Here is a 26,049-nt window from a genome sequence, read left to right as displayed (position 1 = left end):
TGTGTTTTTAGAGTTGTTCACATCTGCCTGAGTGGCTCATATTTGGTTATTTTGTCACTTGAAAAATAAAGACAATTGGGACAGTGAAATTTGTTTTATAACAGTGTGCATTTGCATGGAATGTTTGTAGTTAAGAAACGTCCGAAAAAACTATTGGTCCCCGGAACCCCTTCACTTTATCAAATTTGGCCCTCCTTGCAAAAAGTTTGGACACCCCTGCTTTAATGGCTACTGTAACTGCATGGTAAGATAGCAATGAAGTATAAATAAAGAAAATGTCGTGGATACATTGTCTAGCTGTCTAGCTTTGCAGAAACCTGGATTACTTAGTAGGAACAGGTTTTCACCTAAACTGCAATTTTCCCCTGAATTTGGTCTGTAACTGTTAAAAGTACTAGCGCTCAGAGTTACCGTGTAAGCAAAATACCAGTTCCGGTGACTACCCAGTTTCTCATCTGAGTTCTAAAATTATAAATTGATTTCTACTCAATCGTGTACAGCATGTTTTTTGACTGATACAATACATAGTGATAACGATAAATCAATCTCTCATTCTCTATCCAGAGATGCACTAAAATAAGGTACTTTATTCTTTGATTCACACAAATTTTGAGATTTAATGAAAAAAAAAAGAACTTTGTGTTGGTGGTATTATGCATTTTGCGTGTTTTACATCTAGTTTTAAACACAATCATTGGGGTCACTGCATCGTACCAAAATGCAGTGAATTTCATTTCCATCCAGGTCAGTTGCTGGGGCTTGTAGGAGCCTCCAATCTCTTCCTTTGTTGTAGGTGATGAAGGTCTTTACTTGGTTGCCTTGCCGTTTGTTGGCAATCAACATGCCTCGAATGCCGGCTACCTGATGGCGACACATAATTAACACACTTAATACTTTGTAATACTAATAATAATTTGTAATACTCTTGCAAAGTCTTCATTCTAGTCAAATGAGTTAATGAGTTTAATGTCACAAGACGTTCTACTCTGATCGGCCATATTGGATCGTCTCAGCTGATGTGTGATCCGCCGTAATGTAATTTAACATCAGAGTGATCTAGTAAGTAACAAAAACTGCACTATAGGCAAAATGCTTCAGAATACTTTGGTAGCATATGTTTGGCATGGAAGCAACATTCTGCACAAACTTGCACAGTTAAATTCAAATGAATGACTTATCTTTTGCTTTTGCTTCAGTACTTGACAAGCAAAACAGCCAGTCACCTAACAATATTTCTTATTCTGTGTTGTTATCATTAATGTCTTTGTGATTTGGGTGACACAAAACATCATATCCATTAATAAGTGAGGAGACACTGTCCTCAGAAACAGATAGGCCTACACATGAACATACACACATCACATTTATTCTTAAGACACGTTGCTTGTTGTTAATCTCAGGCAAGACATAACCTTCAACAGATCCTACGCATGATCGAAAAATGAGAAGACAGTCTCTCCAAAAGGTTAAAAGTGGGGGGTTTCACTTCAGTTCAGTTTTTAACTCTCTTGTGAGGTACAATTGTGTAAATGCCACTAATAGGCGCCATATTTTACATAGTCAGAAATGCACGACATGCAGGATGAATGTGCGTAATGAGGGTCTTCGCTTTCTTGTCTGACCCCACGTGTTAGTCACTGTAGGAAGAATATTTAAACTATATTCCCGGCAGACAATGCAGCCCTATTTAAGGACACTGTGTGTGTGTGTGTGTGCGTGTGTGTGTGTGTGTGTGTGTGTGTGTGTGCGTGCGTTGTGTGTGTGTGTGCGTATCCTTGTGTGTGTTCTCCTGGATCGCCATCTTGACGTGGTGGAGAACCTTGTGTGTTCCAATGAACCCGATCTTAGGCTCCTGGTAGTGTCACCCATGGCAGTAAGTTCGAAGGGGAGGTTCCAGACAAAGCGCGACCCAAAAATACCTAAACGGTGGATGTGGCGGATGATGACAATGTCTCAACGCCACTGAAGGTGGATGAAGGCTGCAATAGAGGATGGCCTCCAGTTGTTGTGGTTCTCCATGCCATTGGAACCAGGCCCCCCCTCTGCCAAAGGGCGGTGTGGTGGCTGCAGGTGCATCAGTCTCCCCACATTAAAAGACATCACGCGCAGGCGTCCTCCCGAAAGGGAACCCATCCTACCTTACATCTCGGATAGAAAAAGTCCTGTGGCAACCAGGAAGTGGTGACGGGAGCAGGACAGTGTAATCTGGGAGCTCCTAGCCACAACCTGGCACACAGGTGGTGGGTGATAGATTCAGTCGCTAAGCTCTTGGACTGAGGCAGCTGCACCCATGACTCAGCAGCCCTGTTTGGGATCCAATCTGCTCACCCCAGTAGGGAAGGGGGTTAGAAAAAGTACCCTCAAAATAGCCTGCCTCGAAACTCCTGTCTGGACTGCCGCATCCAGAGGGATCACCACATGAGAAACATAAATTACGATTCTACTTTGGTACCTGGAATGTGAGGACTCTCAATGACAACAAAGCCAGTGATCGACCTGAATGGCGAACCGCCATTATCTCAAGAGAGCTAAGGAGGTTCCAGATTGACATTGCAGCACTCTCTGAAACCCGACTGGCTGATGACGGGCAGCTGAAGGAGGGAAAAGGCGGATACACTTTCTTTTGGAAGCGAAAGCTTGCAAATGAGCCACGTATCCATGGCATCAACCTCTATGAACTCCCTGTGGGAATCAATTAACGCCTCATGACCATGCACCTGATGCTTGCATGCAGTCAAATGGCCACTGTTATTAGTGCGTATGCTCAAACGCTTGATGCACAGGATGAAATAAAGGAGACCTTCTATGCTGACCTTGACACCATCCTATCCAAAGTCCCCAAGTAGGACAAGATAATCCTACTTGGAGACTTCAATGCCTGAGTGGGACAAAACCATAATCTATGGAGAGGCACGCTGGGAAGAGAAGGGGTTGGAAACATCAACTCAAATGGCACACTACTGCTGACAAAGTGCTCAGAACACAGCCTGGTCATCACCAACACACTTTCCGCCAAAAGAATACATTCAAAACATCATGGATGCATCCTTGCAATAAACTCTGGCACCTTATTGACTATGTCATTGTCCGCACCAACGACCGTTGTGACGTGCTTAACACCAGAGCAATGACCAGTGCAGATGATTGTTGGACTGACCACCGCCTCATTCCCTCCATCATGTCTATCCGCTTAATGCGGAAAAGAAGTATGCAGAAAAGACAGAGCCGGCCAAAGCTTAACATCGAGAGGCTGGGTGATACCACCTACCAACAACAGCTCCAGGCGACTCTCAGTGCGGACCTGCCCAAGCAGTATCGAAATGATGCTGAAGAACACTGGGAGAGGCTTTCCTCTACCATCATGCACTCCAGCAAAAGAATCCTTGGTCAGAAAAAGCGTAAACATCAGGACTGGTACGATGAAAATGACATTGAAATCCAACAGCTCATAGACATCAAGCGGCAAACTTTTATCACCTGGCAAAATGAGATCAATTGCAAGATTCAAAGAGCAGCCCATGCCAAGGCATAGGCGGCTGTCCAATCAACGGTTAGGAAGCTGAAGAACCTTTGGTGGACGAGGAAGGCTCTAGAGATTCAGCAGCCAGCTGGCTCTGGAGACACCAGAGGATTCTTCGAAGCCACAAGAGCGGTATACAGCCCCAGCTACCGTTTCCTAAACCCCCTTTGCTTCAAGGATGGGCTCACGTTGCCGAAAGAAAAGGGAGCAATAACAAATAGATGGAAAGAACATTTCGAGGATCTTCTGAACAGGGACACCACTCCGGAGATAGAGGCTCTTGAAAAACTCCCTCAACAGCCCATAATTGAGAAGAGGGGAGAACCACCCAGCCTGGAAGAGGTGCAGGATGCATTTAGGAAGATGAAGAACAACAAGGTGGCCTGATGGCATCCCAGCAGAAGTCCTGAAGGAAGGCGGACCTGATCTCCTCAGACACATCCATGCCCTGCTTCTCAAAATATGGGAACAAGAGAAAATCCCTGCACAATTTAGGGATGCCCTAGTTGTCCCCATCTTTAAGAAGGGAGACAAGGCAGACTGCGGGAACTACGGAGGCATTTCTAGTCTGTCCACCACAGGCAAAGCCCTAGCTCGGGTTTTGGCCAACAGACTCACACCCCTGGCAGAAAACATCCTTCCTGAGTCTCTAAGTGGTTTTTGCCCAAACAGAAGCACCACAGACATGATTTTCATTGCTCGTCAACTTCAAGAAAAATGCAGGGTACAGAATTTACCACTATACATGGCCTTCATAGACCTCACCAAAGCCTTCGACTGTGAATTGTCAAGCACTCTGGCTGGTTCTGGCAAAGATTGGCTGCCCAGAGACTGCTTCATGACAACATGTCAGCTACAGTCCTCAGTGGCAGTGGAGATGAAACAGAACCCTTTGGGGTTGACACAGGAGTGAAACAGGGATGTGTCATTGCGCCAACACTGTTCTCCATCTTAATTTCTGCTATCCTCCATCTCACGGGCAAACATCTTCCCAATGGAGTCCAAATTATGTACAGAACTGACGGGGAACTTTTTAACATCAACCGATTCAGGGCCAAAGGTCGAACCACCACCATATCCATCATGGAGCTGCAGTATGCGGACGACAACGCTCTTGAAGCCCTCTCAGAAGAGGACCTACAGTGCACATTTGTTGCCTTCACGAGAGCATACAAACAGCTAGGTCTAGCCATCAATATATAAAAGACCCAAATTCTCCATCAGTCATCACCAAACAGTATTCCTGTGCCATCCCCAAACATCTCCATCGGCATCACCAGACTGAAAAATGTGGACCACTTCCCATATCAGCAGTGCCAGTGGGGCTTTTTCAAGGCTAGGGAAGAGAGTCTTTGAGAACCACGACCTTCCGGCGAGGCCCAAAATCCTGGTCTTCAAAGCTGTTATGCTGCCCACTCGGGACCGCATACAGCAGGCACTTAAGAGCACTGGCGATATACCATCAGAGATGCCTACGGAAAATCCTCAGGATCTGTTGGGAGGATTGACGCACTAACACCAGCGTTCTGAAGGAGGCTGACATACCCACCATCACCACCACCATCACTCAACACCAGCTCAAATGGACTGGTCATCTTGTCCGCATGCCTGATCTCCGCCTTCCAAAACAAGTTCTCCACTCCCAGCTTGTTGAAGGAAAACGTGCCCCAGGAAGCCAGAAGATGAAGTATAAGGATAACATCAAAACAAACATCCAAAGGTTGCACATACACCTTAAAACTTGGGCAGATATGGCAAAAAATAGGTTGGCATGGAGAAACGTTGTCTGTGAGGGTGCTGCACTTTATAACGACGACCTCCACCATACTGCACAAGACAAGCGCAGACTCAGAAAGGAGAAAGCATCCACCAAACAGGCCCAATCCAAACCTACACCACCGCTACTTTCACCTGCCCACACTGCACAAGAACAATAGGGTCCAGGATCGGCCTCCACGGTCATCTGAAGACCCACAAGGTCCAAGACGGAGAACAGTCATACTCGACTACGAGTGACCGCCAATGATGATGATGGTGTGTGTGTGTGTATGTGCGTGCGTGCGAGTCTTAGTGAAGACCTACAAACTGTTTCTAAAAGTCAGTTTAACTTTGAAACGTTTAAAAATGGTTTAAGAACGCAATAAAGTGATTAAATATACAATTATGAAAGTGCGGATATCATAAAAATAATGATTCCATTGCGGATTTTCACCTATCAGGGATCTTGGAACCATCCATATATTTTTTATACCGCTTGTCTCCACGGGGGTCACGGGCGTGCTGGAGCAGTCATCGGGCAGTAGGCGGGCAACACCCTGAATTGGTTGCCAGCCAATCGCAGGGCACACAGAGACAAACAACTGTACCCACTCACACCTTGGGGCAATTTTGAGTGCTCAATCGGCGAGCATGTTTTTGGGATGTGGGAGGAAACCGGAGTCCCCGGGGATAAAATGCAAACTCCACACAGGGATGGCCGGAGGTGGAATTGAACCCACACCCTCCTAATTGTGAGGCAGAGGTGCTAACCAGTGACCCCATCAAGCCTCTGATTTTCTTAGCCTGGCTTTTGTGGGGCTCTGCCTATTAACATGCCTCTGCAACATTGGACATTGGGGACAGTGCCTCTGGGTTGGCGTGCTGGGTGGTTGTTAAATATGAAGCGGCTGGGATGAAAATCACCACCTGCAAATTTGACACCAAGGTCTTCAGTCCGAAAATGGTCGACTGCTCTTTCCAGGATCAGATTCTGCCCCAAGTGGGTGGAGTTCACGTATCTAGGGGAGGATGGAGATTACAAGATTACATGCATCTGAAGGGTGTCCAGGCTCTCCCTTAAAGATAGGGTGAGAAGTGTCATCCGTGAGGGACTCAAATTCTAGCTACTGCTCCTCCACATTGAGATGAGGTGGACTTGGGAATCTCGTTAGGATGCCTCCTGGAGACTTCCCAGGTGAGGTGTTCTGGGCACATCCCACTGAGAGAAGGGCTAAGGGTGACCCAGGGCATGCTGCTGAGACTTTGTTTTCCAGCTAGCCTGGAAACCTCTTAAAATTCTCTTGAGGGAACTGGACAAAAGGGTTTGGGAAAGGTAAGTCTGGGGTTCCCTGCTAAAGCTGCTCTGCCACGAGCTGACCCTGATGGATGGGTGGATGTGGATGGATGGATGGATGGATGGATGGATGGATGGATGGATGGATGGATGGATGGATGGATGGATGGATGGGTGGATGGATGGATAGATGGGTGGATGGATGGGTGTTTCAGTCCGGAGGTCAAGTCAAGTCAAGTCAAGTTTATTTGTATAGCCCTAAATCACAAGCAGTCTCAAAGGGCTTCACATAGACAGAAATTGACAATTATTCTAAAAGCATCCCCTGATCTTAAGCTCCCAAAAGGGCAAGGAAAAACTTAAAAACCCCTACTGGGGGAAAATAAGAAACCTTGAGAAGGGACCACAGATGGAAGGATTTTAGGTAGTTGAGCAACCGCAAAAGTAAATGGTTACATTGCAGGTGTGTACTCTTCCCTTAATTCAAATTCATGTGCAAATGGTTTAGGGTAGAGCCCAGATTGCAGTATGAAAATAATCGAGCATGTGACTTTCCGTTCAACCGATGACGCGTTTTCTTACATTAATGACCAATTTCAATAGGAGCCTACCTCATACAAATCCAGCATCTGGTTTCCTCCTATGCCTTTAGTTGTCTTGACATTTTCCATGGCCAAGGTGAAGTAGATGCCTCTCGTGTCAGACAGGTAGAGGTTATAGGTGTCATTCTGGTTCCACTCTTGCACTGCTGCAAATACCTGCTTTTCATCTGTGCTGACAATGTGTAAATCCTGACAAGGAGCAGCGAGAGAAATTAAAAGGATTTATGACCAGACAGGGAGACGAGTGAGATTAGAGAATGGTGACCCTGTGGGAGTGGTCATAAGATCAATGACATACTGTGAATATACTAGATGGTTAATGACAAATTGCACAGTGTACTGTACCTTTAGCTGTACAGCAGCTTGTGATACCATAATAAATCTAACTTTCAAAGAACACCAGTCTAAATACGCAATACAGTGATCCCTCGCTACTTCGCGGTTCGTTTATCGCGGCTTCACTGCATCGAGGCTTTTTTCCAGCCAATAAAAAAAAAAAGGTTCTTATAAAAAGAGTTCTAAAAACATAATTGCAGTGTTGTACTTTGTCATAAAAGAAGTTGTTATAATAAAAGACTTCTGAAAACATAGTACCGTATTGGCCTGAATATAAGACGATGTTTTTTGCATTAAAATAAGACTGAAAAAGTGGGGGTCGTCTTTACATTCGGGGTCTAGGCATCATAGTCTTTCACTTGTGCGCAGCAGTAAGTTAAAGGTTGCTGGTATCGCCCGAGTATGTTGCTGTGACCGCGTGCGTCTTTGACACAAAGTGAGTATATACATTTTATTGTTACTACTGTCCACTGTTGTGCCGTTTGTCCGATCGCGGTTTGCTTCGTGTGTGGGCCGTTTGATTGACAGCTCCGGCGCGCTCCTTTAAGTTTGCCTCGCATCGTAAGAATACACGCGTGACTACAGCCGTTACGTAGCGGCACGGCGACTAACGGTCGCCAGCAAATGTATTTTATTGCCTCGATCACTTACTATGTTTGTTGTGTTGCAGAGAGTATTTCATTTATGGTTATTTAGTGTAGCGGAACCGTTACGCGCAGTTAGTTATGTAATGTGTGTCGTCTACTAGTGTTGTGTGACGTCAGAAGTTGAGCGTTGACTGACGTGCTGTATTTCTGTCTGTTGCTGAACCACACACGCACACACACACTACACACACACGCAAACACACACACACAGACACACACTCTTCATACAATTATCACACACACAAGAATCACATTCACACACCCAAAGACTCACCCATGTACACTACACACACCTGCTCTCACATCCTTACGACCAAACGTTTGCCTATACCGTTTTGCCAGTTTGCCTGTATGCCACTATGAGCCACAGTGCCTGTTACTTTTTTGCCAATAATTTAGTAAAGCAATCAAAACTGAACCACGTCTTCCCTCCTGTGTTCTGACCGACACGCGGGGGCAAAAAGAGCATAACCATTCGAGTCAAGCCGTTATACAGTCCTCAGGCTCCCCAACAATAGCGGTAGCAGTTTGCATTATTTTATTGCAATGTTTTTCGTTATTCAGATTCACATCTACATATGTTACACACACACCGACACACACACGTATAATATTTATACTTTCAATATTTATACAATATTTTCTGTATGTTATTTATACTATTAATGTATTATTTAAATATTTGGAACTATTATTTAATGTTCTAATAATAACATATGCACTTAAATGGTTTCATATTTCGTAAACATATACATACATCATATACATTGACACAAAAAAAATTACAGATGAGAGGGTGACCCTACTTCGCGGATTTCACTTATCGCGGGGTGGTTTTGGAACGAATTATCCGCGATAAACGAGGCATTAATGTACTGTAGTTTGAAAGAAACGTCGGAGGCAATGAGTAAATTTACATATAGTCACCTATTTTACTGGTTCTTTTATCACAAACAAATCATTTAGGTCTCATTACCTGACATGTTTCGGATATCACTGTTGTCACCACACCAGTGGTTATCACCACACCAGTGACACTCTGATGAAGGCGGAAGTGATAGCTGAAACATGTCAGGTAATGAAACCTAAATACAGTGGAGCCTCGGTTTTCGAACAAATCGGTATTCGAACAAAGAATTCGAGATTTTTTTGCTTCGGATGTCGGACGAAATTCGGTTGTCGAACCTCGCGAGATGAGCCGAGAGGACCCGCATGCCAACTGACTCCGTCCGTTATGTTCTCGTTATTCTGAGGATTGCATCAACTCTAATCATGCCTCAAAAGGAAGCAAGTGGGAGCAGTAAAGCCATCCTAAAACACAAAGACACTCCTAAAGCAATGCGACACTGAGCGCCCGGCGCGCTGCGGTTGCGCGATCGTACCAAATTAAGTTCCCTGCGCACTGAGGTCCACTTAAAATTTGGAAAGTACATTAGGACTTTAAAAATATTTTCTAAATTTTAGCGACCGCTCTGTCATAATAATGCGACCACCGCGGTGCAGTTGCGCGGTCGGCGGCGCGCAACGGTTGCGCGTTCGGCGGTGCGCTGCAGTTGCACGATCGGACAAAATTAAGCTCTCTGCGCACTGATGTCCACTTAAATTTTGGAAAGTACAGCAGGACTTTAATAATATTTTCTAAATTTCAGCAATGGCTCTGTCACAATAATGGGACCAGCGCGGTGCAGTTGCGCGGTCGGCGACGCGCTACGGTTGCGCGTTCGGCGGTGCGCTGCAGTTGCGCGATTGGACAAAAATGCGCAAATGAAAAAATGCTTAAAAAAGGCGGGGTTTTTTTTGCGTGGAACGGATTTATTTTGTCCATTATTTGTAATGGGAAAATATGATTCGGAATTCGAACGATTCACTTCTCGAACAGCCTTCTGGAACGGATTGTGTTCGAAAACCGAGGCTCCACTGTAATTTGTTTGTGATAAAAGAACCAGTAAAATAATTGCCAATTGAAAACAAGATGAACAACTAACATATAGTCACCTAACCTTTTGAAACCCAAATATTTACAGTATTTGTGTTTTCAAGCTCCATGTTAATGCATGCAGAAAACCGAATACGCCTTTAATAATTGTTTTTTAAATTCACGATACAACCCTGTTTTCTTTTCACGTGCCACCTGCCACCCAGCCGGTAATTTTCCGTCACAGCCACGCCCCTCTAATCAACTCTATTATCTGCACCTGCTCCCGACTCATTCACTCTCCTACTTAAACCTCACACGCTGACCAATCCTTATCAATATGTTCCCATATGCCACCCATTTTGTACCTGTGCCCTGTGCCTTACCTCTGTCCGGTCGCCGTCAACCCCGACTAATTGCCCAACTCCGACCATGACCGAACGCCGCCATCCCTGACCCATCGCCCGTCCACGACCACGTCGTGTTTGAGCTCCACTTCCCTCCTCCCAGAGAGATCAATAAAGTAATGTTTTAGCACTTGCTCTTCCTGTCTGTTTCTGATAGAACATACTGACCACCTCTACAACCAGCGCACACTGTGGCACGAGGACAGGCTAGTCCACACGTAGGAGCGACGAGAGGGACGCCCGGCAGAAGTCAAGAACCTCACTCAGATTCCCCGTTTGCAACCAGTGCAAGGCATCCAACCGGCCCCTGGCCGGCCTGCTCCAACTGCTAGCCGTTCCTCATCGTCCTTGGTCCCACCTGGCGATCGACTTCGTCAATGGCCTCCCTCCATCCGAGGGGTACACGGTGACCCTAACCATTGTCAATCGATTTAGCAAGATGTCTTGCCTCATCCTGTTGTCCAAGCTGCCCACGGCAAGACAGATGGCTCAGATGCTGTTGGTATTTCGGTACCATGGCCCGCAGTTTGCCTCGACCTCCTCGGCAGGGTTCTGACGCTGTCTTCAGGCTGCTGAGGGCAAGGGACAAAGCCTTTAGAGCGGGGGATGAGGCTGGCTTGAGGACTGCGAGGGCATCAAAGAAGCAAAGAGGGCGTTCTCGTGCAAAATTACCGCCCACTTCAAGGACAGCAGGGACGCACGGAGCCTTTGGCAGGGCATTCAGACCATCACGGATTACAAGCCCGCGCCGCAGAGCTGTGAAGGCGATGTCCGTCTGCTCAATGACCTTAACCCAGGGATGGGCAAACTACGGCCCGCGGGCCACATCCGGCCCACGGGACCGTTTAATCAGGCCCGCCAACCCCGAATAAATTGTATTAAACATTTTTTTATAGTCATTTTGCCTGCAATGACTGCGTTTTCCCAGTAGATGGGGAAGCGCTCGCCTGCGCATTTACTACCGGAAGCCGTGTCAGAAAGCTCGGTGCACACTCACAAGTGCGTGTACGTACGGACATGGCGCACTCGCGCTCTATTTGTATCAGTCCCGAATTTAGAGCGACGTGACGTTCAGCCACATGAGCGTCAACATCAACCCGTCACAGATCGAGGTAAACGGACCAACACCTCGGATCTCTCCTAAGAATCGCCACAACAAATCTTACTCCAGACTATGACGCACTAGCAAAAAAGGGAGACCATTAACACTGTTCCCACTGTAAATGAAGGAGAGGCTCTCAAGTTTGTTGTAAAAAAAGGCATTTTGAATATGATTTGTACACATAGCAGGGATTGGAACTAGCGACCATTCTCATTTTCAAACAATGCAGGATGCTCAAGGACATTGATGCACCCCCTGTTTGCGACTAATCTTAACCTGTAAAGTTCTTAAGTGTTTCCCGTTTCCTAACCTCTGTTACCAGGTGTTTGTGAGTTAAAACTCTGCTCTGATTTTCAGATACCCCTCACCGTGTTGCCGTTTTGATGACTTTATTTGGATGTATGCTTTCACCGAATCTTCAAGATGATATATTTGGTCAGAATGTTTGCCGTTTGATGTAATCTCATAAAATAAACATCTTTCATTAATCTGACCTGCAGGCACTGAAGTGATGGAGACTGTTATTCATAATAACAGTGTCGTATTTTATGAGAATCACTGGTAGCAGTTTTTTAGTTCTTTTTTTTTTTTTTTAATGCTGTTAAAAAATGCATTTGTTTTCAAAAAACTTGCTCTACTACCTACTAAAGGCCAAAATCTTTTATGCAATGACCTTTACAGGTTGCTTATATTACTTCAGACAAACACTACGTCCATCTGCTCCTGGTTCGGCCCTCCGGTCCAAATTTAGAACCCAGTTCGGCCCGCGAGTCAGAAAGTTTGCCCACCCCTGCCTTAACAGCTTCTTTGCTCGCTTCGACGCTCAGAACAGCACTTGCCCGCTGAAGGCCACTCCCCCTTCACACGAGCTGCCCCTGTACCTCTCCGCCGTCAGTGTAAGGAGGGCGCTTGCTGCTATCAACATCCGTAAGGCGGCGGGTACTGACAACATCCCGGGTCGAGCGCTGAAGGACTGCGCTGGTGAGCTGACGGGTGTCTTCATGGACATCTTTAACACTTCCCTGCAGCAGGCCATCGTCCCGTCGTGTTTCAAAGCTGCCACCATCGTACCTGTGCCGAAGAAACCTGCTCCGTCCTGCTTCAATGACTACCGCCCTGTGGCACTTACGCGCATCATCATTAAGTGCTTTGAGCAGCTTGTCATGGAGCACATCCGATCCGTTCTCCCCCCCACCATTGACCCCTTCCAGTTTGCGTACCGAGCCAAACGGTCCTCTGAGGATGCCATCTGCTCTGCCCTCCACTCTGCCCTCACCCACCTGGAGAGAAGGGACTCGTATGTGAGATTGCTGTTTGTGGACTTCAGTTCTGCCTTCAACACCATTGTGCCACAACGCCTCATCAGCAAACTTGACAAGCTGGGCGTCAGTGCCTACCTCTGAAACTGGCTACTGGACTTCCTCTGTCAGAGGCCACAGGTGGTACGTGTTGGCGACAAAATCTCCGCCAGCATCACGCTGAGCACAGGGGCCCCCCAAGGCTGCGTGCTCAGTCCGCTGCTCTTCACCCTCCTGATGCATGACTGCACTGCAACCTACAGCGACAACCGCATAGTGAAGTTTGCTGACGACACGACTCTGGTGGGTCTCATCACCAAGGGAGACGAGACTCAGTACAGGCTGGAGGTTGACCTTCTGACAGGGACAACAACCTCCTGCTGAACGTCGACAACACCAAGGAGATTGTTGTTTACTTCCGGAACGGTCACACCCAACACCTGCCGCTGACCATCGACGGTGCTGTGGTGGAGAGAGTGAGCAGCGCCAGGTTCCTGGGGGTGCACATCAGTGAGGATCTCTCCTTTTCCACCAACACTGCGTCACTGGCAAAGAAAGCCCAGCGCCGCCTGTACTTCCTGCGGAAACTCAGGCGAGCGAGCGCTCCTCCGGCCGTCATGACTACATTTTACCGCGGCACCATTGTCCGTCCTCTCCAGCTGTATTGCTGTTTGGGGTGGCGGCTACACTGCCTACAACTTGAAGGCCCTGCAGCGCATAGTGGACACGGCTGGTAAGATTATTGGTGCTTCGCTCCCCTTCTTGAAGGACATTTACACTTCCCATCTCACCCGCAAGGCGACCACGATTGTGAGTGATGTGAGTCACCCCGGTCACTCTTTGTTTGATCTTCTGCCCTCTGGGAAGAGGTACAGGAGCCTGCGCTCCCGCACCACCAGACTCTCCAACAGCTTCATACTCCAGGCTGTTAGGATGCTGAACTCGCCACCCCTTTCTGCGTAGCGTCCTGTTCTTTGCGCTATGCTTACCGTCTGCTGTATGCACACTGGCTCAGTTTTGCTCCTCTTATTTATTGGGTTATTTGTTTATTATTTATTCATCACTCATGTTATTTCTTTGTTATTTATGATTTATTGTTTGTGCCTTCTTGTTTTTATTTTGTGTCGTCTACTTGTATGTCTATCGTGTACTGTGTCTTGTCGACGTGGGATAGAGGAAACGGAATTTTGGTTTCTTTGTGTGTCTTGACATATGAAGGGATTGACAATAAAGCTGACTTTGACTTTGACTTCTTGGGGCCACGGCCTGCCTCACCTCTGGGTTCCATCCCAGTCTAACAGACAGGCAGAGCGCCTCAACCAAGAGCTGGATAAGGCCGTCTGCTGCATATCATCCAGCAATCGGTGCAGGTGAGCCCAGTAACTGCCGTGGTTCACAACACGCTCCCGATCTCTGCCACAGGCCTGTCCTCGTTCCAGTGTGTGTTCGGCTACCAGCAGCCACTGTTCGACCATCAGGAGCAGACCACCGCCTGCTCATCGGTCCTGGTGTGCGTTCATCGCTGCCATCAGGCTTGGGCTTGGCCAAACTTCTTCGGACCGTCGCCAGCTACGCTTGCCAGGCCAATAAGCACCGGACGCGGGCCCAAACATACTGGGTGGGTCAGCGTGCGTGGCACTCTGCTCGGTACATTCCATTCCGGATGGAGTCCCTCAAATTGCTTCATGGGACCGTTCCCCGTCCGCTAGGGGATCAGCCCCTCCGCCAGCCGAGCTCCATGAGAGTCCACCCCACATTCCACGGGTGAGACCCGTCCACGATAGCCCGCTGGTTCCTGCGCCCGCTCCTCCACCTCTCAGGCTCGTTAATGGGGACCCCGTATGCACGGTCCGCTCCCTGCTCCTGTCCCATCTGCACCAATGCCTGGTCGACTGGGAGGGCTACAATGACTCCCACCGCTCCTGGGTCCCGGCCCGCTGGATCCTTGACCAGGCCCTCATCAAAGAGTTCCACAGCCAGCATCCGGACTATTACACTCGCGGGCGAGGGCGTCTGAGGGGGTCCGGTAGGGCCGCAGCACCTGGTTGTGCATCTCGCGCCTTGTCTTCTGCCTCGTCCTCTGTTCCAGATACATCGGCGGCACTGCCGGTGCCTCCAGTTTCGGCTCTTGACGTCAGGGATTCGGACGAGGAAGTATTCATTGATCCGCGTCAGAGTATTGATCCGTTCTTTATCCTTCATGCAGTAATACAGTGTTTTTGATGCTGATGATGTTCCAAACAGGTGATTTTTTTTTAACATTTCTCAACTTTTTCAGTCTTCTGTTACCCCGTCCCAGCTTTCTTGAATGCCTCAGAGGTACAAAGTTCAAAATGAGAGAATACATAAAAAAAGTTTGGACATTTAATGTATTTGTATTGTATTCATCTAAAAATAGGAGGTACAGAATTTGCATTGTAAGTTTACATTCATTTTTTACAATGTCTTTGAAACTGCGGTTTATCTGCCACCATCTAATGGTGATATATCTGAAGCACACTTGTTTCTCATCCATCCATCCATCCATCCATCCATCCATCCATCCATCCATCCATCCATCCATCCATCCATCCATCTATCCATCCACCCATTCACCCATTCCATCCATCTGTCCGTCCAACCATCCGTCCATCCATCCATCCATCCATCCATCCATCCATCCATCCATCCATCCATCCATCCATCCATCCATCCATCCATCCGTCCGTCCGTCCGTCCGTCCATCCATCCATCCATCCATCCAATTTCTATACCACTTGTCCCCACGGGGGTCGCGGGCACGCTGGACCCTATCCCAGCAGTCATGTGGGATGAAACCGGAGTGCACCACCGTGCCGCCACTTGTTTCTCACATACTGATATTAGTTTAAACAGGCTGTTTGTCTCGCTTTTTATGACTAATTCATGCAAAAATCAAGAAAATTCCATTGAGTTCTCATACATTTTTCAAGTAACCCCGTGTATCCGTGATTGCTCAAAACTGGAAAAACAAAATATGTTCCAACCTACCTTTGGTAAGGAATATTTTGGAAGTTTTATTTGGATAAACAGGTCTCTATTGTAGGAAACAAAATAAGTAGCTCTTCCTGGCGTAGGCACCTATAAAATCAATTACACACACGAATTAAACAAGGCATCATGAGGCATAATTTTTGCACCCAAGCTACAAGCAGAGAAGAAGCAGGAAGCGGAACAGTAAACGTACAACTATATATACATACATACAGGGTCCGGCAAAATGATCTTACACATTTTTAGGTTTAATAAAATGCACTTGAGAGGCTTGTCATTAACCAGATCTGCTGCTGCTTGCATTCTTTTTTCTCAACTTTGACTAGTGTCATAGCTGGCTTTTAAATGAGGTATGACAAAATATTTTTTGAGTTAATTTATATATATATTTATATATATATATATATATATATTGCCTCATTGCCTAATATTAGGGGTGTAAATCGCGGGTTTTGTCACGATACGATATAATATCGATACAAAGAACTACGATACGATATTTGCCGATATCTTAAAGCCTGCTGCGATTCATTCACGATATATCGCGATATAGTGCTCTACGATCGATATTTTTTTTTAAATAAAAAATATAGAACAATATCCTGATTTAGCTGTGAAAAATTGTGAGTGTTTCCAAAGGTAGCAAAGGTCAGGGTTTGTCCAAGGTCGCCAAAGTTTGCCAAAAAGTTCCCAGACATGTATCTGTACTTTTCTTGTCACAAGGAAATTGTGAACATGTTTCAATTTTTTTGAGACAGGATAAAACACTAAAACCGTTGGCTAATGTCTGGTGACCATTTGGCGAACATTTACAACATTTAATGAATGCTGAATGAATGAACCGCCATAAGAGTTTATGCTTACATTATTCACACACCACATTTAGACAGCTTCAGCTGACATTGTATAATTTATGATTCAAAAAGTACAGTCCAGCATAATATCCATCCATCCATCCATCCATCCATCCATCCATCCATCCATCCATCCATCCATCCATCCATCCATCCATCCATCCATCCATCCATCCATCCATCCATCCATCCATCCATCCATCCATCCATCCATCCATCCATCCATCCATCCATCCATCCATAGTCAACACTGCTTATCCTGTACAGCAGCGGTCCCGAACCCTTTCAGCTTCACGGAGCGGATTATTGTTAGACAATATTTTCACGGACTGGCTTTTGAGGTGTAGCGGATAAATACGACAGAATAAAATTATGTTACCGGCATAAACAGCAGGGGGAGAGCGGAGCCGGATCGTGACAGAGTGTACCCCTATCATTGGTCATTGTAAGACTTTTCAATTATTATTTTCGTCTCTACTAATACAGTAGCACACTAAAGTCATTTAACATTACACCATTATCATCATCGATTTAAAGTCCGCTTTCCAGGCACTGCTGGGTTGGGCTGGGTTCTCGATATGGCTTTCTTCCACCGGGAACGGTCCATGGCCATCTCGTGGTTGATGCCGAATGCCTTCATGTCGGCTGCCACGGTCGTCTGCCAGGTCTTTTTAGGTCGGCCACTGGGTCTTGTTCCCTCTACGTTACAGGACATAACTTTCTTCACTCAGTCGTTCTCGTCCTTCCTCACTACATGTCTGTACCATCGCAGTCTGCCTCTCCTCAGCACATCCACTATGGCCTCCACTCCCATCTTCTTTCCCAGCTCTGCACTGGTCTTTTCCTCCCTCATTGACACACCACACATCCATCTGATCATCCTCATTTCTGCTCTGTTTAGTTTGTCTTCGTGTTATGTTTTCAGGGCCCATGCCTCACTTCCGTACGTCATACTACTTCTGACGCAGGCTGAGTACACTTGGCCTCTCATCTTCAGGGATGGGGCCTTCGATGTTGAGAAGGGCATGAGTTCCCTGAATTTCTTCCACCCGCTTTTCACCCTTGTGGTCATTGCTAGGTTCACCCCCCCATCACCGTTAAGCATGTCTCCAAGGTAGCAGAAGCTGTCCACCACCTCGTACATCTCCCCATCTACCACGAGCCCCTCTTGCTCAGCTGGGTCTGCTTGGGCGACTTCTCCCCTGCACCGCTTGCATTGGAAGGTCTCACTTGCAGCTAGTAGGCTGCCTTTTACTCCGCTGCATCTTCGGTGTACCCATCTCTGACAACCCTTGCACCGGATAGAGTTAGCTTGCACTCCCTTCCCGCAAACTCCACATGGCCATGCTCCTGACTGCGATATCACTCCCAGGCCAGCACCACCGACCACGACCTTTGATTTTGCCACATTCACCTTCATTCCTTTCACTTCCAGGCATGTCTTCCAGGCCGCTAGCTTTCTAGCTAGGTCTTCTCTACCCTTACTTCAAAACCCATTACTGTCGCCAACTCCTGTTCTAACAGCTGTGCAGGCTCTGCAGTAGAGAGCCATCACAGCCTTAACCAGTCCCTCTTCCACGCCCGACTTCCTTAGGGCCCACCTTACCACCTCCCTTGGCACCCTGTCGAACGCTTTTTCCAGGTCAACAAAAGCAAAGTACAACCTCTTCCTCTTCTCCTGGTGTTTCTCTTGCATCTGTCGGATGACAAAAATTGTGTCTGTTGCACCTTTACCAGGCATTAAGCCATACTGCATCTCGTCCACCTCTACCCGTGACCTCACCCTCCTTTCCAACACACCCTCCTTTCCAACACATTACACCATTAATTTTGTAATCAATCTGTTACTTTACACAAGTTTTGACACTTAATGTATGATTCTAGGCGGCTCGGTGGCGCACTGGGTAGCACGTCCGCCTCACAGTCAGGAGGGTGTGGGTTCGATTCCACCTCCGGCCCTCCCTGTGTGGAGTTTGCATGTTCTCCCTGGGCCCGTGTGGGTTTTCTCCGGGCACTCAGGTTTCCTCCCACATCCCAAAAACATGCTTGGTAGGCCGATTGAAGACTCCAAATTGTCCCTAGGTGTGAATGGTTGTTTGTCTCTGTGTGCCCTGCGATTGGCTGGCAACCGGTTCAGGGTGTCCCCCGCCTACTGCCCGACGTCAGTGGGGATAGGCTCCAGCACTCCCGCGACCCCCGTGGGGACTAAGCGGTTCAGAAAATGGATGGATGGATGGATGATTATATTTTAGTCCAATAGTTTAGGTAACATAACTAAGCACAACTAAGTACGTCCCTCGAGTATAGCCATGAATGTAGACTAAAACAATTGCAGGACTTGTGAATATTGTGCACAAGCTATTGTACATACTAATACTAATCATTTACAATATGGTGCAGTGCTACAAAACAAATATGTTCCAACATCATGCTCTCCTACGTCATCAACAAGCTATCACTAACGTACGTTTACGTATGTCACGTCCGTGTCACAGGACGCTCGCTCAGCCGGCAACTTTCCTCAGCCACAACCCTTTCATCACCGTAATGTCTGTCACCTGCTTCCTCTTGTTACCTTATGTATTTAAACTCTGGCCGTGTGTTTCTCCCTGTCGGTGTCTATTGTTTCCTCCCGTTTGTGTCCACGCCTGTTGTCCTGTTGTCTACTTCCCCCGGGTGTCGTGTGGAGGATCACGGTCAGAACCTCTCCCTAGTCTGCACTTGGTTAGAGTGGAGTTCTGAGTCCCACTCGCTGTCCGTGAGCCTCTTTCCGCCTGTTCCTTTGTTCATCTTCCCCCTTCCCTTCAAGAAACCCTGGTCCAAGCTGCATTTGGTCGCCCTGCTCCACTCAATCCTTGAGAGTTTAGAGTGCAAGTGAGATAATAAAAGGATGACGCCGCTGAATTAGGCAATAATTCATGATTAGAATAACATCCCACAAGTTTGTATCAGCAAGTCCAATGTCAAATGATCAAACCGATTAAAATAATGAAAAATTCACATTTAAAATGATTAGCTGTTAAAATCATTTACATTATGGCTTTGTTGAATTAAAATACAAATCAATCATGAAAAGAGCTGCATCAGCAATGCATCTCTCTTCTCCATGACAGATACATATTGAATGTTTGCTGGATTAGCCAGGCGCTGACCATCGACGGTGCTGTGGTGGAGAGAGTGATCAGCGCCAGGTTCCTGGGGGTGCACATCAGTGAGGATCTCTCCTGGTCCACCAACACTGCATCACTGGCGAAGAAGGCCCAGCGCCGCCTGTACTTCCTGCGGAAACTCAGGCGAGCGAGCGCTCCTCCGGCCGTCATGACTACATTTTACCGTGGCACCATTGAGAGCGTCCTCTCCAGCTGTATTGCTGTTTGGGGTGGTAGCTGCGCTGACTACAACATGAAGGCCCTGCAGCGCAAAGTGAACACGGCTGGTAAGATTATTGGTGCTTCACTCCCCTCCTTGAAGGACATTTACACCTCCCATCTCACCCGCAAGGCGACCACGATTGTGAGTGATGTGTATCCAGTCACTACAACCAAACATGGCTTACCAGTTTTCTGAAGCTGAGCCGTGATAAAAAAAAATCCTATATAAAACTGGATGTATTTTGCTGTTTAACTCATATTTCACTAACACAATATTAATCAGAATACCACGTTCAGACAAGTGGGGGCACACATATTGTAAATAAAATTAATGTGGTTCTTCCCTTTTAATGCATTTGGTTCTAATTTCTTGTTTATATTGTTTTATATAAGTAGCAATGCCCTGGGTTGCATTGAAAGGATGCTGTTCTTGCAATGCACTTTGAGGATCCTAAAGTGGACCGGTAAATAAGCCTTAGGACAATCAATAGTCCAATTATTATTTGTTGAGGGAAACATTTAAGTTTCACAACTAACCCTCGCGTGCTGTCTGGGAAATGTAGAGTCTTCTAAACCATCTGTCCCAGTAATTCTCTATTGGAGACACAGCAAGACGCTCAATGACAAAAGCCTATCTTGGGGTAATGGGAGACATGAAGGAAAGCTAGTTAATGCTTTTGTTGGCAATTATGAAGGCTTTATTACGCTGTGTGTGAGCCTGTCACCACACATTATGCCAGGTGGGCTTGATACGAGCGAATCAATTGTACAAATAAATGCATATTTTAAGTAGGACTACTAATATTGTCTCTGAAATGCTTCTTCTTTTCTTCCTGAGAGCTTTTCATTTGGCTCATCACTTGTCTGGTTTCCCTTTTCCAAATCGCTCCAACACTTATTCACTTTTGGTCCCTGGTCAGATTACAGTTTCACAACTGCAGCACAGGCCAAATTATACCTTCACATACCTACTCACTTTCCATGATATTATATATTATAATATTTGGTTAACAAAATCGTTTTGGTGGAAAACCTTCAAAGCAAATGTGAAGCCAAACTTGTCTAAGTAGTTAAACCAACAGTAATATTTTATTGACAAGTTATTCTTTGACTGCTGTAGAAAATGAACTAAAATAGACATAGACACTACAAAATAGAGCTCCAACCTTCTCGGACCTAGCAGAAACATATTTCAAGAACACTGCAGCAAGAGTTCTACATGCAATCAAGGGAAAGAGCAGGCGATCGATCGCAAGATAACCAGAGAAAGTATGAACTTTAAAAGGAATTGGTATGATTGATTCCCGAGCGCTCAGAGTACAATAATGTAGTTTGAGTTAGACTGAACAAAACCACCTTTGTGATTATACTGACATTTTCTGTTGAATAGAAATGTACGAGCCCTTATTTACCCAGTGTCATAATACATGATAATCGTGATGCAAACGAGACGAGAATTTGCATCTGTTATTTTGAGGTTCCACCATTACCATTTCAAATATATTTGTCACATCAATCATGATTAATTGAACAAATCAGGCAGTGAAAATGTATGAGCATAGATAAATATTAAAATACTTGTGTTTTAGCCCAAAAATCTGTAAGCTCTATTTAGTTTTTAAATTAACACCATTGTAAAACATTCCACATGAGGTCCAATAATTCCATGACAATTGAATTGATTTGGAGGGGCAGAACAGTATTACACTTGGATAGCGCATCTGCATTATCACTCAAAAGTTTTGGGTTTGAATATCGACTCTGACCTCAATGTTCTCCAAGTATTTGCATGGATTTCTCTCAATAATCTGTTTTGCTACCCGATTTAAAAATGTGGTAATTAAAGACTCAAATGAATTAAACTGCCCATATGTGTTAATTTAAGTGACAAGTGTCTATGGATACTTTCACACCAAAAGTACCAAAAACTATTTAGAAATGTTTTACTCCTGATTTTAGAATGAGGAAATTTCATTATTTCATGAGCTTTTGTCTTCAAGCAGTGCAAGGATTTATGTATTTCAATGATCCCATGGAGCTAATTTGTAAGGTTGATGAACAATATGCCATTGATCGCCTCGCCCAGGGCAAATAGGTGACTGTGATGTCATTTTCAGGAGACAGCAAACAGCAAAATGGCCGCCCCTTGAGATGATGGATAAAGGGAGTTGATTTTGCTGCATAATTCATATGCCAAAAACATAATATTAATCCAAATGCTGTGTTTGGACAAGTGAGGCCGCATCGAACACTTGTAAAGAAATGTATACCTGTTGATTTCCATTTTTACACAATACCAGTATATATTTTGTACTGCTTTAATGCTGTAAAAAAATGCTGGTAGGTGACTTTTGGCCTTTATTGGCATAAATAATCCACTATTCCCTCCCCTCCCCAAAAGTTATTTTAATACCCACCTGTATGAATATATAGTCATCCTGAACCACCAGTGAACTGATGTCAATGTATCCAGGGAAGGGGTAGTTCCTGTTGGCTTCTGTACACATCTGTGGTCTGCAAGTGATATACTGCACACCTGTGGATTGGAAATACAGTGAGATCTTTGTAATGTTATCATTTATACATACTGTGAAGGGAGATCTGGGAGGAGATGAGCACAACAGCTGTCAAAATTAATCTATTAATCGACACCTTTTTTAAGTTACCCGGTAATCCTTTAAAGGCTTTTTAACTTAAAATTGTCCAGATCCTCTACTGTCAGCCTGTCAACATAGATTATTCATCAATTGGTGTAGTCCAGACATAGGCAAACTACAGCCCGCGGGCCACACCCGGCCCACGGGGCCGTTTAATCCGGCCCGCCAAACCTGAATAAATTGTATTATTAAACATTTTTTTGGGTCATTTTCCCTGCAATGATTGTGTTTCGCCAGTAGATGGGGAAACGCCCGCCCGCGCATTTACTCCCGGAGGCCGTATCAGAAAGCTCGGTGCACACTCAAGTGTATGTACTCAGTAGAACGGACCCGGCGCACTCCGTGCTCTATATCTATCGTGCCGAATTTCGAGTGTGTGTCAGCATTCTTGTAATTCGCACGCTGAGCTTTCAGATAGTTTTGCGCTAAAACCACCCACAAACTTTCCCTGGAATTAAAAAGAGTGGCCCAAGGAAAAGAAAGTGCCGACTGTTTAAAAAAAGAGTGGACAATTTGGCTCGACCTACGTGTGTGAGCAGACATTTAGCCACATGAACATCAATAAAGCCCCGTCACAGATCTGGGTTAACAGACCAATACCTCGCTCGGGTCTATCCGAAGAATTGCCACAACAAATTTTACTCCAGACTATGATGCACTAGCAAAAAAAGGGAGACCAACAACACTGTTCCCACTGAAAATGAAGGGGAGTTTCTCAAGTTTGTTGGAAAAAGAAAATGGATTTTGAAAATAATTTGTACAAATAATTTTGTAGTGGAGTTTATTCTGACAATATGACTACATTTTACCGCGGCACCATTGAGAGCGTCCTCTCCAGCTGTATTGCTGTTTGGGGTGGCGGCTGCACTGACTACAACTTGAAGGCCCTGCAGCGCATAGTGAACACGGCTGGTAAGATTATTGGTGCTTCGCTCCCCTCCTTGAAGGACATTTACACCTCCCATCTCACCCGCAAGGCGACCACGATTGTGAGTGATGTGAGTCACCCCGCTCACTCTTTGTTCGAGCTTCTGCCCTCTGGGAAGAGGTACAGAAGCCTGCGCTCCCGCACCAACAGACTCTCAAACAGCTTCATACTCCAGGCAGTCAGGATCCTGAACTTGCTTCCCCGTTCTGCGTAGCGTCCTGTACTTTTACTGTCTGTATGCACACTGGCTTTTATTCGTTGTGTTATCTATTTATTTATTATTTATTGTTACTCTTATTTATTGTTTGTGCCTTCTTGTTTTTTATATTGCGTTGTTTACTTGTGTGTCTATCGCAGGGGTGGGCAAACTACGGCCCGCGGGCCACATCCGGCCCACGGGACCGTTTAATCCGGCCCGCCAACCCTGAACAAATTGTATTATTAAACTTTTTTTTTTTGGTCATTTTGCCTGCAATGACTGCGTCTTCCCAGTAGATGGCGAAGCGCTCGCCTGCGCATTTACTACCGGAAGCCGTGTCAGAAAGCTCGGTGCACACTCACAAGTGCGTGTACGTACTCAGTAGTACGGACTTGGCGCACTCTCACTCTATTCGTATCAGTCCCGAATTTAGAGCGTGGGCTTTGACGACAGCATTCTTATAATTCGTGCGCTGAGCTTTCAGATGCAGTTTTGCGCTAAAGCCACCCACAAACCTTCCCCTGGAATCCTTCCATTAAAATGAGTGGCCCGAAAAAAAGAAGTGAGTGCCGAATGTTAAAAAAGAGTGGCCAATTTGGCTCGACGTACGCGACGTGACGTTCAGCCACATCAACATCAACCCGTCACAGATCAAGGTAAACGGACCAACACCTCGGATCTCGCCTAAGAATTGCCACAACAAATTTTACTGCAGACTATGACGCACTAGCAAAAAAGGGAGACCAACAACACTGTTCCCACTGAAAATGAACGGGAGGCTCTCAAGTTTATTGTAAAAAAATGCATTTTGAATATGATTTGTACACATAGCAGGGATTGAAACTAGCGACCATTCTCATTTTCAAACAATGCAGGATGCTCAAGGACATTGATGCACCACCTATTTGCGACTAATCTTAACCTGTAAAGTTCTTAAGGCTTACTTTAAGGAAGTGTTTCCCGTTTCCTCACCTCTGTTACCAGGTGTTTGCGAGTTAAAACTCTGCTCTGATTTTCAGATACCCCTCACCGTGTTGCTGTTTTGATTACTTTATTTGGATGTATGCTTTCACCGATTCTTCAAGATGATGTATTTGGTCAGAATGTTTGCCGTTTGATGTGATCTCATAAGATAAACATCTTTCATTAATCTGACCTGCAGGCACTGAAGTGATGGAGATTGTTATTCATAATAACAGTGTCGTATTTTACGAGAATCACTGATAGCAGTTTTTTAGTGAATTATTATTTTTTTAATGCTGTTAATAAATGCATTTGTTTTCAAAAAACTTGTTTGGAATATCCATGCTTTACTACCTACTAAAGGCCAAGATCTTTTATGCAATGACCTTTACAGGTCGCTTATATGACTTCACACAACGCCTACGTCCATCTGCTCCTAGTCCGGCCCTCCGGTCCAAATTTAGAACCCAGTTCGGCCCGCGAGTCAAAAAGTTTGCCCACCCCTGGTCTATCGTGTAATATGTCTTGTCACCGTGGGATAGGGAAAACGTAATTTCGATGTCTTTGTGTGTCTCGGCATGTGAAGATGTTGACAATAAAGCAGACTTTGACTTTGACTTTTGACTTTGATATTAGATAGTGACAGTTCTAATGAGGATCATAACGGGTTGCAAGTGCCACAGACGTATAGAGTGGAACCCCGGAAGTCAATCGCCTCAGTACTCAACATATTCGGTTTTCGACGCAAACTGTCAGGAAATCTTTGCCTTGGTGCGTGAACAAAGCTTCGGAAACCAATGTTAGTCGGCATTGTTGTTTAGCGGGTTTTAAACCATTGTGACACCCGACTGCAGTCGTGCTCAAAGCTGCACCCATGAGACCACAAGATCACAGGGTTCACTGTGAGTTGAGTTCACGCAATAACAACCATATAAAAAGAGATATAATGTAACACATTTGTGAACAACAGCCAGCTGCACCGGCGAGACCACAAGATCACGGAGGTTCACACTGAATTGTTGAATCACGTGATAACCATATGATGAAAAAAGAAAGCCACTACTTGTATGTTATATTTAAGAGGCGGGACGACAAATGTTTTAAAAGCAAGCTTTAATGTGGGGCCTTTTCAGTAATGAACATATCCACGAGATGCAACAGACCAGCTCAACTTCCACACATGCGC

The 26,049-nt window shown here is 45.7% G+C and overlaps 1 protein-coding gene across 1 annotated transcript in view; it reads right to left on the bottom strand.

Moving 5' to 3' along the window:
- Nucleotides 1-26,049, bottom strand: part of sorcs3a (sortilin related VPS10 domain containing receptor 3a) — a 448,560-nt gene that overhangs the window by 66,674 nt on the left and 355,837 nt on the right. Inside the window, exons 7-10 of the mRNA XM_061274950.1 lie at nucleotides 22,534-22,652; nucleotides 15,889-15,978; nucleotides 7,184-7,363; nucleotides 715-861 (exon numbers count right to left, since the gene is read on the bottom strand). Coding sequence (XP_061130934.1) covers nucleotides 715-861; nucleotides 7,184-7,363; nucleotides 15,889-15,978; nucleotides 22,534-22,652 — 536 coding nt within the window. The remainder of the gene's footprint in view (nucleotides 1-714; nucleotides 862-7,183; nucleotides 7,364-15,888; nucleotides 15,979-22,533; nucleotides 22,653-26,049) is intronic.

The sequence above is a fragment of the Syngnathus typhle genome, linkage group LG3 (assembly GCF_033458585.1).
Source record: "Syngnathus typhle isolate RoL2023-S1 ecotype Sweden linkage group LG3, RoL_Styp_1.0, whole genome shotgun sequence".
Classification (NCBI taxonomy): Eukaryota; Metazoa; Chordata; class Actinopteri; order Syngnathiformes; family Syngnathidae; genus Syngnathus; species Syngnathus typhle.
This window is presented reverse-complemented; position numbering and strand designations above follow the sequence as displayed.